Below are 12,979 nucleotides of genomic sequence, written 5' to 3'. Positions count from 1 at the left end.
AAATAAGCTTTTCATTTACTTGGTAAACTCAGGCCCTTTGGGCCTCAAATTTCCTCATCATAAAATGGAGCAATAATAATAGACATCTCTCCTTGCCAGCCATCACAGTTAAACCAGCACAATGCTTGGTATATAACAGGTGCTTAATAAGTGTTTGTTGAATGACTTGGGTTTGAGAGGGCTTTACACAAATGAATGTTAGTGTTACTGGGACCCTGTGGGAAGGTGCAGGGAAAGGACACTCTTTCCATCTGGAATGGGAATGTGCTGGTTTCTCTTGCCCTCTGCCAGCGCCTGGGTTGGTTGTTTAGAATGGGACCTACCCCTCAGCTTCTTTATGGAGAGAGGATGGGGAAGGGGGACAGGCAGACCTCAGGGCTGGGAATGCAGTGTAGGCCGAATTTGGTCACTGGTTGGCTTCACAGTTACTTTCTCCTGAAAGGGCCTCAGTTTTCCTATCCACACAGCAAGAGGCTTATGTGGTCTCTGTGGTCCCTTCTAGCTATGATACATTCTAGGATTTGCAATGAGTAATTTCAGAAACTACTCATTGGAGGGGAAAACAACTCCTGATTTCCTAAACCACCTCATAGTTTGTAAAACACTTTCCAATTCCTTATGCTTTTCATTCTCCTGGCAACCCTGGAAGGGGCCAGGGCAAGGTCTGTGTGCCTACTTGAAACTAAGGGTGAGAAGCATCCTCAGGAGCTGTGATTTGAGGCTGCACCACTCATTTTGATTATACTGGTACACCAGTTTGCTTTCAAATGTGAGTATGCATAAAAATAACCTGGAAGCTTCGTGAGGTGGCAGACACCTGGAGTACCAGCTATGCTGGAGGCTGAGGTGGGAGGATCTCTTGAGCCCAGGGGTTTGAGACTACCCTGGGCAACATAGTGAGACCTCGTCTATATAAAATAAATAGGAAAAAAAATAAGATACTGGCTTTTCTAATTCCCTAAGTGTCAAAAAAAAAAAAAAAAAAAAAAAGGAAAGAAAAAAGAAAAAGAATAACAAATATCACCTGGAAAGGGGACATGTCATTGTTAAAATGCAGATTCCTGGGCACCTAGAGATTTTAACTTGGCAGGGCCAGGGTGGGCCCAAAATTAGCAAGTGACCACGTGGCTCTGAAGCCAGTGGCCTAAGGCCCACTCTTGGAGAACCGTGGTCTCCTTGTCACAGTCTAGGCAGCCTCTGGCTTAGCCTCTGTTTCTTTCATAACCTTTCTCAGCGCCTGCTCTGGGCCAGACCAGTGTTGGGAGGAGTCGCTGCTGAGCTCTTAGATTGGCAGGGGAGGCAGATGGAGAAAAGGAGTGTGTGTGGTCAGCATTGGAATAGAGGCAGCAGTGGGCAATAGAGGAAGTGAGTAAATCCTGGGGAGGGCTCCCTAGAAGTGATGTGTTTTCTTTTTTTGTTTTAGAGACAGGATCTCGCTCTGTCGCCCAGGCTAGTGTGCAGTGGCATGATCATAGCTTACTGCAGCCTCGACTTCTCGGGCTCAAGCAATCCTCCCACCTCAGCCTCCCAAGTAGCTGGGACTACGGGCACACGCCACCATGCCTGGCTAATTTTTGTATTTTTTGTAGAGACGGGTCTTCACCATGTTGATCAGGCTGGTCTCAAACTCCTGGGCTCATGCGATCCACCCCGCCAGCTGATTACAGGGATTCCAGGGGTGAGCCAGCGCGCCCAGACGCCGCTTCATCGTATTATAAACGTCTGTTACCTTTCTGTTCCCCTGTCTACTGGACTGTGAGCTCCTTAGGGCCACGAATTAAGGATGGGGCACAGAGCAAGCTCTCCAAACGTTTGTTGAATGAGTGAGGGAATGAATGAGTTCAAGCAGATGCTATACGTTGGCTGTTGGAGATTTTGGCTAAAATGGGACTTGCAGGAAAGCCCGACGTCCCCCTCGCCATTTCCAGGCACCGCTCTTCAGCTTGGGCTCTGGGTGAGCGGGATAGGGCTGGGTGCAGGATTAGGATAATGTCATGGGTGAGGCAAGTTGAGGATGGAAGAGGTGGCTGATGGCTGGGCTGTGGAACTGATGATCCCGAAAAGAAGAGGGCACAGTCTCTGGAAATCTAAGCTGAGGCTGTTGGGGGCTACAGGTTGAGGGTCACGTGCAGAAGAGAGGCTCTGTTCTGAACCTGCACTATAGAAAGGTCAGTGGGATGCGGGAGCGTCGGGGCGGGGCGGGGCGGGGCCTGTGTTCCCGTGTCCCCACGCCTCCAGCAGGGGACGCCCGGGCTGGGGGCGGGGAGTCAGACCGCGCCTGGCACCATCCGGACAAAGCCTGCGCGCGCCCCGCCCCGCCATTGGCCGCACCGCCCCGCGCCGCCGCCCCATCCCGCCCCTCGCCGCTGGGTCCGGCGCGTTAAAGCCAATAGGAACCGCCGCCGTTGTTCTCGTCACGGCCCGGGCAGCCAATTGTGGCGGCGCTCGGCGGCTCGTGGCTCTTTCGCGGCAAAAAGGATTTGGCGCGTAAAAGTGGCCGGGACTTTGCAGGCAGCGGCGGCCGGGGGCGGAGCGGGATCGAGCCCTCGCCGGGGCCTGCCGCCATGGGCCCGCGCCGCCGCCGCCGCTTGTCACCCGGGCCGCGCGGGCCGTGAGCGTCATGGCCTTGGCCGGGGCCCCTGCGGGCGGCCCATGCGCGCCGGCGCTGGAGGCCCTGCTCGGGGCCGGCGCGCTGCGGCTGCTCGACTCCTCGCAGATCGTCATCATCTCCGCCGCGCAGGACGCCAGCGCCCCGCCGGCTCCCACCGGCCCCGCGGCGCCCGCCGCCGGCCCCTGCGACCCTGACCTGCTGCTCTTCGCCACACCGCAGGCGCCCCGGCCCACACCCAGTGCGCCGCGCCCCGCGCTCGGCCGCCCGCCGGTACGGACCCCAGGGACGCCGCGCCGACAGCGCCGCCAATGCCCCCCGCGCAGACCCGGGAGGGCGCCGTGTTTAGCCTGGAGGCGGCAGGGGGCGGGGGAGGGGTTGACTGAGGCTCCCAGGCTGGGCGGTGCAGAGCCGGGGTTGGGCCTCCGGGCCCCGCCCTGGGGTGCGGGGTGACCTCGGGCCGGTCCCTGTTTGCTCCTCTGTGCTCTGGGCCTCAGCTTCCTCACCGGAGCCTCCCCAGCGTCGGACTCAGTGATAATAGTAGCCCACGTGTATTCAACTGGCGTTTACTGCATGCCAGGCCTTTGGGCGACTTCAAGCTAGCTAAACTCACAACCCCGCTGTGAGCTGTGTTGTCACTGTGCCCATCTGACGGAGGAGGAACTGAGGCCCAGAGAGGGAAAGTGACTTGCCCCTGGTCACACGGTTGCAGGTGGTGGGGCTGGGATTTGAACTGAGGCCTGCTGGCTTCAGCTCAGAATTTGCATCTCGGTAGTGAGCACAGCTGCTAGGGGAAGTGAAGGCGGGGCGGAGGAAAGTCCTGGGGCCTAACCGTTGGTGAGCCATTGAGGAGACCCTCCTTCCTGCCTCGATGCTGACTGCCAGGTGCAGGCCTAGCCGGCCAGGCCTCTGGGGACAGCCCTCCTGGCTGGGAGGCCTTCTCTGCAGGGGCGGGGCAGCTGGACCAGCTGCTGATCCCCTCCCTCTGCCTGTCCTTCCATCTGCCACCCTCCACCCTCCCAGGCCCTGGTTGCCATGGAACCTCATTAATCAGGCAGGCCGACCCCTGAGTCTCTGTAGAAGGACTAGGTGGGCTGGGCCTCTGGGAGCTGGAGAGGAGGCCCCCAGTGCCAGGAGAGAAAATCTCAGGGAGATCCTTTAATAAAGCCCTCCCTGATCGCTGAGCTCAAGACGAATTCAGACTGGGGGGCCCAGAAGAGGCGGCTGAATTCCAGTGGGAGAAGGGATTGGAGGCGTAGAAGCCTGGAGCTGGGACCTGTGGGGCGCAGGGCAGGGTGTGGAGACCAGTTTGACTGGTGCAGCCTATGGGTGAAGGTGGGGTCTGGCCAGGCAGGTTAGGGTCTCAGCAGGGAGCTTGGAGCAAGTGGGAGGGGTGAGGCAGGACTCAGGACAAGGACGTAGAAGCTGCCTAACTGCTGATGGGGGTGTGGGTGGCAGCTGGTCCCTGAGGCATCCTGAAGAGGCTCCCCAACCCTCTTGGCCCCTTGCCCAGTGCTGCTTTCCGGAATCACCACAATACTAATAATAATAACAATAGCAGCCACCATTGTTTTGAGGATGTCTTGTGTGCCAGGCTCTGTGCCAAGCGCTTTACCTAATTAACTCATTTAACCCCATCAGCAGCAGTCCCTTTTTACAGATTGGGAAGCTGAGGCCTAGAGATGTTAGAATCTTCCCATGTCATTCTGCTCTTGAATGGGGAGACCAGTCTGCGTTTCCTCTGATGTTGACCTCTGGGATGCCTTGCTTCCTGGGGATGCTGATACAAGTTGAAGAAAGGGCAGGAATGGCTTTTAGGGGCCGTTGCTCTTAATGAGTGGGTGGGAGGGGGTTGTACCAGGGGTGGGCCAGGTGGCCTGTCTCCTGTACTCCAGGGGCCTGTTCCTGTGGGTACCACGTGGGACCTGGGCAAGCATCTTCCATTCAGCTGTGTGACAAACATTATAGAAGGCTCAGGTCTGCAGAAACCTAACAGAACCTGAGGGTCTTGTCCTCAAAGAACTGAACAGGATTATGGGTTGGTTCTAGGATCAAAGGGAGGGACAGGGGCAAAGAAAAATGCCCTCCACTCCACCTGTCAGGGGCAGGCTCATTGGCCTGGGCATTCCATTCATTCAACAGTTGTTGAGTTAGTGAATGCCCAGGAGGCACTGGGCCCAGAGACAAGGAGTCCCAGCCCCCAGTGTACTTAAGGGCCAGGAGGCTGGCACCATTCTGGAACTGAAGTCCAGAAAGTCCACAGGTTCGGCTTTTGGCCTCTCTGCACTGGCATTTGTCTGGCACAGTCCTTGAAATAAGCTACAGGCTTAGCTTCTATACCAGCAGGCATTCTGCATACAAGGCTCTGTGCAATTCAGCCATTCCTCTTGGCCCTGCCTGTCCACTTCCACAAACTCAAGTATTATAACTATAATACATGTTTACTGTAGAAAACTTTTTTTTTTTTTTTTTGGAGACAGGGTCTCATTCTGTTACCCAGGCTGGAGTGCAGTGGCGTGATTGCGGCTCACTGCAACCTCTGCCTCCCAGGTTCAAGCTATTCTGTGCCTCAGCCTCCCGAGTAGCTGGGATTACAGGCGTGTACCACCATGCCCAGCCAATTTTTGTATTTTTAGTAGAGAGAGGGTCTTGCCATGTTGCCCAGGCTGGTCTTGAACTCCTGAGTTCAGGCAATCTGACTGTCTCAGCCTCTCAAAGTGCTGGGATTACAGGTGTGAGTCACCATGCCCAGCTGAAAACTTAACTCTTTTTTTTTTTTTTTTTTGGAGATGAAGTCTCGCACTGTCACCTAGGCTGGAGTGCAGTGGCGCCATCTCGGCTCCCCGCAACCTCCGCCTCCTGGGTTGAAGCGATTCTAATGCCTCAGCCTCCCGAGTAGCTGGGACTACAGGCGTGCATCACCATACCCGGCTAATTTTTGTATTTTTGGTAGAGATGGGGTTTCACCATGTTGGTCAGGCTGGTCTTGAACTCCTGACCTCAAGTGATCTGCCCGCCTCGGCCTTCCAAAGTGCCAGGATTACAGGCGTGAGCCACTGCGCCTGGCCAAAAACTTAACTCTTAAGAAACTAGAAAGTTGATGGCAGGATCCCAGCCCTATTCATTTTTTCCTTTTTTTCCCTAAGGCTATTTTTGTTTGTGGTGGTTGTGACAGTTTTTGTTTTTTAAAGTTTTAAAAATTGTAGTTTTTCCTGTATCATTCACACTGTTCAGATATGGCACTGGTCTCCCACAGTCCTCCCAGAGGCTGCCCCGAAATGTATTCTACAATAATAGAAACTGAACCAGAGAAAAGTTTCATGAGCTTTTTAATCCAAAAGGGATCATATAAATATATCGCCCCGTGACAGTGTTTTGCTTGTCTGTATGTGTGAGGAGATTCTTGTCAACCTGCCTCGGTCCTTGATAGCTGCGTGGTGTTCAAGGGGCTAAACAAACCACAGCTTTCATGACCCGCTTCATGGATGGGTGTTCGAGTCATCCAGATTTTTTCAGCAGTGAATGTCTTCACCCCTGCGTTTCGGGGCCCCTCTGCCAGTGTTTATCTAGGGAGAAGTGGTTTATCTAGGGAGAAGTGGCATCCACTCAAGCCTTTGTTTTAGGGCGTGGCACTGACCTGCCTCCAGGGGTGGACAAGGGCGGGGATCCCAGGGAGAAGGCAAGGGGTGCAGATGGCAGGAGCATGCTAGGGTTTGGGCCCCAGGGGCGAGTATGGAGGGGGATACATTCTGGCTGGGCTCTGGGCAGGTGGGGCATGTGGTGGGTATGAGTGTAGGCTCTGTACCAGCCCGCTAGAGTGCAAGTCCTGGGTCCACCTCTCACTGTGTGGCCTCTCTCAGGTGGAGGCCATCATAGCACCTGCCAAAAGGTGGCCGGAGGGTTGCAGGGGAAGCAGTTGAGTACGCAGTGCTTAGAGCACAGTAGCTTTTCTTTCCCCTGGGTGCCTTCAAAAGTCAGTGAATGTGCACAAGAGGGAGTGGTTCATCAGCATGCAGGGGTTCATTCAGCAAACATTTGTTGATGCCAGGCTCCATGGCAGGCACTATGGATTCTCAGGTGATTCAGACACCTCTGAGGGTGAGACAGATAAATCTGCAGAAATGTGTAGGGAGAGACAGAATGTGGCAAAAGGTCGGGTTTGAGGCAGTTCAGAGGGAGAAGAGGTGACATCTCCTAGCTGATGGTGAAGGTTTCTGCCCACAGAGGTAGAGGGAGCAGGCGCGAAGTGGGGAGGGTGGGAGGGATGCAAGGGCAGTCTAGATTTCTGGGAAAACGTGACTCGGGTTCCTCTAGAGAAGCAGTGGCAGATGAGAGTACGAAGGCAATGGGGAGCTGGAGGAAGGCCTTAAGCAGGGGCGGCAGCATGGTAAGGTTTGTAGGAGGATTGGCTGCAGCAGAGGCAGGGAGACCAGTGTGGAGTCTGCTCAGCAGCCCATGGGGGAGGTGGTGATCACCGTGGTGATGAGGAGTTCTTGGCAGCTGCATGTGAGGAGGGTGACAGGTGGGTCTGAATACAACTCTAGCTCAGGAAACCCTGTGGATGGTAGAGGGGAAGATCAGTCTGGTTTTGGTCCGGGTGCTTTTGAGCAGCCTGTGAGACCTACAGGACAGTCCCGATCCTGGAGTGTCTGAACTAAGCCAGAGTGCTTAGAGCTTGGGTTCTTCCTCAGACCGTCTTGGGTACAAATCCTGACTCTACCACTTCCTGGGCCTCCCTGGGCTTCAGTTGCCTTATCTGGAAAATGGGGCCATTTTTATATAGCCAGTCCATTGAATGGAATGAACTAATGGATGCAAGGAACTTGATGAGCACCAGCTGCTACCATGCGTATAGATTAGTCAAAAACCAGAGAGAAGGTGATTTAGCCAAGGGACCTATGTAATCAGTGGCTTAGCTGGGCATGGTGGCTGACTAGTCCCAGCACGACTACAGTGAAGGCTGAGGTGGGAGAATTGCTTGAGCCCAGGAGTTTGAGACCAGTCTGGGCAACATAGGGAGACCCCATCTCTACGAGAAATAGAAAAGTTAGCTGGTCTTGGCGGCGTGCTCCTGTGGTCCCAGCTGTTTGGAAGGCTGAGGTGGGAGGATTGCTTGAGCCCAGGAAGTCTAGGCTGCAGAGAGTTGTGATCATACCACTGCACTCCAGCATAGGCAACAGAGCGATACCCTGTCTAAAAAAGAAAAAAAAATAGTGCCTTAAAACAACAAACATTTATTATATAGTTTTTGTGGGTCAGGAATTCAGGGAAGACTTATCCAGCTCTGGCTTGGGGTCTCTGGAGATTCAGCCAGTGTTTGGGTTCTGGCTGCTAACAGAAGTTGTGACTAAGTGTTGCTGTTGGGAGGAGGCCATGGTTTCTTGCCCATCATTTAGGGCTACTTGAGTGCCCATATGACATGGCAGAGTAAGTGGCCCAATACAGAGCAAGGAGGAAGCTCCAGCGCCTCTGACCCAGTCTCAAAAGTGACAGGCCATCCCTTCCACCACATTCCATTCATTCATCCCCAGAAGCAAGTTACCAGATCTGGCTCATAAGGGGAGGAGAATTAGGCTTCATCTTTTGAAGGAGAAGGATCAAAAAGTTAGCGGATGTGTTTTAAATCCACCGCTAGACCCCAGAGAAGTGGTGAAAATTGAATGTCCTGTGTGGTAGGACTGTGACTCTCAGGCTGTGTCCCCTCTGATCTCCCTCAGTCACACACTCAGGCATCCTGCTAGAGAAACTGAGGCGAGGGTAGCCCAGAGGCACCCAGCCTTAAGCCAGGTCTCTTCTGGCCTCACTCCTGGTTACTGGGCATCCTCCCGTTTTCGCCACAGGTGAAGCGGAGGCTGGACCTGGAAACTGACCATCAGTACCTGGCCGAGAGCAGTGGGCCGGCTCGGGGCAGAGGCCGCCATCCAGGAAAAGGTACCTATGGAGCTTGGGCTGGGCAGGCCCCCTGTGACCAGGCCCAGGTTAGGGGTCTGAACAGACAAACATGCTTGCAAGCTAACGTCTGGCTTGTCGGGCTTGAGCCAGGCCTCTGAGGACCCTGATGGGCAGTTGGAGTGGCCACCTGGCTTGGTTTCTCCAGGCCCTGAGGGGTGAGGAGTTCCCCAGCCAGAAGAAGAATGCTGTGGTTGGCCTCGCCAAGGGGAAGGAGCTGGCTGTCCCCCAGCCCCCATCATCCTGCTGCCCTGCACTGCCAGAGTGGCAGGCCTCGCTGGAGGTGGGGGTGGATGCTGAAGGGCCCTGTCTTACCTGACCACACCCCCGCAGGTGTGAAATCCCCGGGGGAGAAGTCACGCTATGAGACCTCACTGAATCTGACCACCAAGCGCTTCCTGGAGCTGCTGAGCCGCTCGGCTGACGGTGTCGTCGACCTGAACTGGGCTGCCGAGGTGCTGAAAGTGCAGAAGCGGCGCATCTATGACATCACCAACGTCCTCGAGGGCATCCAGCTCATTGCCAAGAAGTCCAAGAACCACATCCAGTGGCTGTAGGTACCGGCCACACAGGAGGGCAGGCACACCTGCCCATGCCAGCCTGGAGGAGCTGGTAGTAATACCCACTGTGGCTGCCTGCATCCCCATCTTATAGCTGGGGAAACAGGCTCAGAGAGGAGAGGTAGCTTCCCTGAGATGATAGATGGTAAAAAGCACACAAATCTTACATATCCACCTCAGTTGCAGCTTTCCTTTTTTCTTTTTTAGATGGAGTTTCACTCTGTCACCCAGGCTGGAGTGCAGTGGTGCGATCTCAGCTCACTGCAACTTCCACCTCCCAGGTTCAGGTGCTTCTCCTGCCTCAGCCTCCTGAATAGCTGGGGATACAGGCACCTGCCACCATGCCCAGCTACTTTTTGTATTTGTAGTAGAAACGGGGTTTCACCATGTTGGCCAGTCTGGTCTCGAACTCCTGATCTCAGGTGATCTGCCTGCCTCAGCCTCCCAAAGTGCTGGGATTACAGGCGTGAGCCACTGCGCCCAGCGCAGCTTTAAATATTTATTCATCTGGGTTGCCACCATTCAGATCAAGATAAGAGCATTTTCAACACCCCAGAGGGTTCTCTTGTGCCCCTTTCCAGTCATTGCCAACCCCTCACACCGCCAGGTCACCACTATCCTGACTTCTCATGCCCTCGGTGAGATCTGTCTGGCATAGATATATTATTCTTGTTTTATTTTCCCCCTCTCGCCTTCGCCCCAGTCATCCTGCTACTACCCTTTCTTTGATACACCTGCCGTTTCATTTTTTGGTAGATCGTTCGATTCTGCATCTTTTGTGGTTTTTTGGGTGGAGGGGAGTGGTTTGAGACAGGGTGTTGCTCTGTCGCCTAGGCTGGAGTATAGAGGCACAAATACAGCTCACTGCAGCCTCAACCTCCTGGGCTCAAGCGCCGTACCTGTAGCTAGGACTACAAGTACATGCCACCATGTCTGGCTAATTTCTTTGATTTTGTGTAGAGGTGGGGTCTCACTGTGTTGCCCAGGCTGGTCTCAAACTCCTGAGGCTCAAGCAATCCTCTGGCCTCAGCCTCCCAAAGTGCTGGGATTATAGGTATAAGCCACCAAGCCCAGCCTTTCTTTTCTTTTTTTTTTTTTTTTTTCATTTGACAGCATGTCTTGGAAGTGTGTGTGTGTGTGTGTGTGTGTGTGTGTAATATTTCGTGGCATGTCAGTCCCATCATTTGTTTATCCCGCCCTGGTTAAGGGACATGTAGGTGTTTATATTTGGGCCAGACTTCAAGCCCATGACACTCTGATTTGAAGCCCAGCTGAGGAGCCAGACCCAGAGAGAAGCAAGGGCTTGCCTGGGCCTCACAGAACAGAGGCAACAGCAGACTCTGTCCTGAGGCCCAGGGCTCCTGGCCAGAAGGGCCAATCACTGTTAACCCTACCCTCCCTGGTGCCTCCCCACAGGGGCAGCCACACCACAGTGGGCGTTGGCGGGCGGCTTGAGGGGTTGACCCAGGACCTCCGGCAGCTGCAGGAGAGCGAGCAGCAGCTGGACCACCTGATGAATATCTGTACTACGCAGCTGCGCCTGCTCTCCGAGGACACTGACAGCCAGCGATATCCTTGCATTGGCCATAGGGTGTGGAAGGCAGGCTTAGCAGGCAGGGGCTCCACCCAAGTGGGGCTAGAGAGGCTTGGATTTAGGAAAGGGCTCTGATTTTGGTTGCAAATCCTGGCTCAGCATTTTCTCACTGTTGTGACACTGGATAAATTGCCTAACCTCTCGGCCTCAGTTTTATCTATAAAAGGGGAATAATAATATCCAATTCTGAAATTGTACAGATTAAAAAAGAAAAGTGGCTAGGTGTGGTGGCTCACGCCTGTAATCCTAGTGCTTCAAGAGGCTGAGGTGGGAGGATCACTTGAGCCCAGGAGTTTGAGGCTGCAGTGAGCTCTGGTTGAGCCACATCACTCCAGCCTGGGTGACATAGCGAGACCCTGCCTCTAAAAAATAAATAAATTCCCAGCACCAGGCCTGGAGTTGTGTTGAACATTTTACGTGGAATCGTTCCCGGTAGCCATTATCATTACCTTGGGATTCAATGGGTAGAGTGATTCCATTATACAGATGTGGAACTTGAAACTCAGGAGTGAGGTAGGTTTTAAGAGGGTAGGAGGTTGGAGGACAGGAGTGACTAGGCAGGTGTGAGCCCTGCCTTGTGAGCTGTTGGAATGAGTGACCCCCTAGAAGTCAAAGGTCATGTGGTCCTTGACTCTGCCAACCCTGGCCTACGTGACGTGTCAGGACCTTCGTAGCATTGCAGACCCTGCAGAGCAGATGGTTATGGTGATCAAAGCCCCTCCTGAGACCCAGCTCCAAGCCGTGGACTCTTCGGAGGTGAGATCTGGGAACTCTGGGCCCAACTGGGCTGGGCTGAGCTGTGCTGGTGGTCACCTGGGCCTCAGTTTACCCTGCCTGCTGCTTCCACCCAGACCTTTCAGATCTCCCTTAAGAGCAAACAAGGCCCCATCGATGTTTTCCTGTGCCCTGAGGAGACCGTAGGTGGGATCAGCCCTGGGAAGACCCCGTCCCAGGAGGCCACTTCTGAGGAGGAGAACAGGGCCACTGACTCTGCCACCATAGTGTCACCACCACCATCATCTCCCCCCTCATCCCTCACCACAGATCCCAGCCAGTCTCTACTCAGCCTGGAGCAAGGTGGGTGAAGGGTAGGTGGGTGGGGTGGGGCAGGGCCCCTCTTCTGGGGGGTGGGCAGGCACGACAGCCCCTGCCTTCCTCCCTGCTGGGGCATCCCCGGCCTGTGATGTTCCCCGTCTCCCCAGAACCGCTGTTGTCCCGGATGGGCAGCCTGCGGGCTCCCGTGGACGAGGACCGCCTGTCCCCGCTGGTGGCGGCCGACTCGCTCCTGGAGCATGTGCGGGAGGACTTCTCCGGCCTCCTCCCTGAGGAGTTCATCAGCCTTTCCCCACCCCACGAGGCCCTCGACTACCACTTCGGCCTCGAGGAGGGCGAGGGCATCAGAGACCTCTTCGACTGTGACTTTGGGGACCTCACCCCCCTGGATTTCTGACAGGGCTTGGAGGGACCAGGGTTTCCAGAGATGCTCACCTTGTCTCTGCAGCCCTGGAGCCCCCTGTCCCTGGCCGTCCTCCCAGCCTGTTTGGAAACATTTAATTTATACCCCTCTCTCCTGTCTCCAGAAGCTTCTAGCTCTGGGGTCTGGCTACCGCTAGGAGGCTGAGCAAGCCAGGAAGGGAAGGAGTCTGTGTGGTGTGTATGTGCATGCAGCCTACACCCACACGTGTGTACCGGGGGTGAATGTGTGTGAGCATGTGTGTGTGCATGTACCGGGGAATGAAGGTGAACATACACCTCTGTGTGTGCACTGCAGACACGCCCCAGTGTGTCCACATGTGTGTGCATGAGTCCATGTGTGCGCGTGGGGGGCTCTAACTGCACTTTCGGCCCTTTTGCTCTGGGGGTCCCACAAGGCCCAGGGCAGTGCCTGCTCCCAGAATCTGGTGCTCTGACTAGGCCAGGTGGGGAGGCTTTGGCTGGCTGGGCGTGTAGGACGGTGAGAGCACTTCTGTCTTAAAGGTTTTTTCTGATTGAAGCTTTAATGGAGCGTTATTTATTTATCGAGGCCTCTTTGGCGAGCCTGGGGAATCAGCAAAGGGGAGGAGGGGTGTGGGGTTGATACCCCAACTCCCTCTACCCTTGAGCAAGGGCAGGGGTCCCTGAGCTGTTCTTCTGCCCCATACTGAAGGAACTGAGGCCTGGGTGATTTATTTATTGGGAAAGTGAGGGAGGGAGACAGACTGACTGACAGCCATGGGTGGTCGGATGGTGGGGTGGGCCCTCTCCAGGGGGCCAGTTCAGGGCCCCAGC

The 12,979-nt window shown here is 54.9% G+C and overlaps 1 protein-coding gene across 1 annotated transcript; it reads left to right on the top strand.

The window, feature by feature from the left end:
* The first annotated feature begins 2,470 nt into the window (after positions 1–2,470).
* Positions 2,471–12,711, top strand: E2F1 (E2F transcription factor 1). Its single transcript, XM_054467492.2, has 7 exons — positions 2,471–2,881; positions 8,449–8,539; positions 8,891–9,110; positions 10,534–10,686; positions 11,353–11,467; positions 11,563–11,788; positions 11,914–12,711. The coding sequence occupies exons 1-7, from the start codon at positions 2,621–2,623 to the stop codon at positions 12,159–12,161; spliced, it is 1,314 nt and encodes a 437-aa protein (XP_054323467.1). The 5' UTR covers positions 2,471–2,620; the 3' UTR covers positions 12,162–12,711.
* Positions 12,712–12,979: the final 268 nt, after the last annotated feature.

The sequence above is a fragment of the Pongo pygmaeus genome, chromosome 21 (genome assembly GCF_028885625.2).
Source record: "Pongo pygmaeus isolate AG05252 chromosome 21, NHGRI_mPonPyg2-v2.0_pri, whole genome shotgun sequence".
NCBI classification, from domain to species: domain Eukaryota; kingdom Metazoa; phylum Chordata; class Mammalia; order Primates; family Hominidae; genus Pongo; species Pongo pygmaeus.
Note: the sequence above shows the minus strand (reverse complement) of the source record. Positions and strands in the feature narration are given on the sequence as shown.

Coding starts and splice junctions, on each gene's coding strand:
- E2F1 (XM_054467492.2), top strand. CDS start 2,621: ATGGCCTTGGCCGGGGCCCCTGCGGGCGGCCCATGCGCGCCGGCGCTG. Junction 10,687..11,352: donor GAGGACACTGACAGCCAGCG/ATATCCTTGCAT, acceptor GACTCTGCCAAC/CCTGGCCTACGTGACGTGTC. Junction 11,789..11,913: donor TCTACTCAGCCTGGAGCAAG/GTGGGTGAAGGG, acceptor CCGTCTCCCCAG/AACCGCTGTTGTCCCGGATG.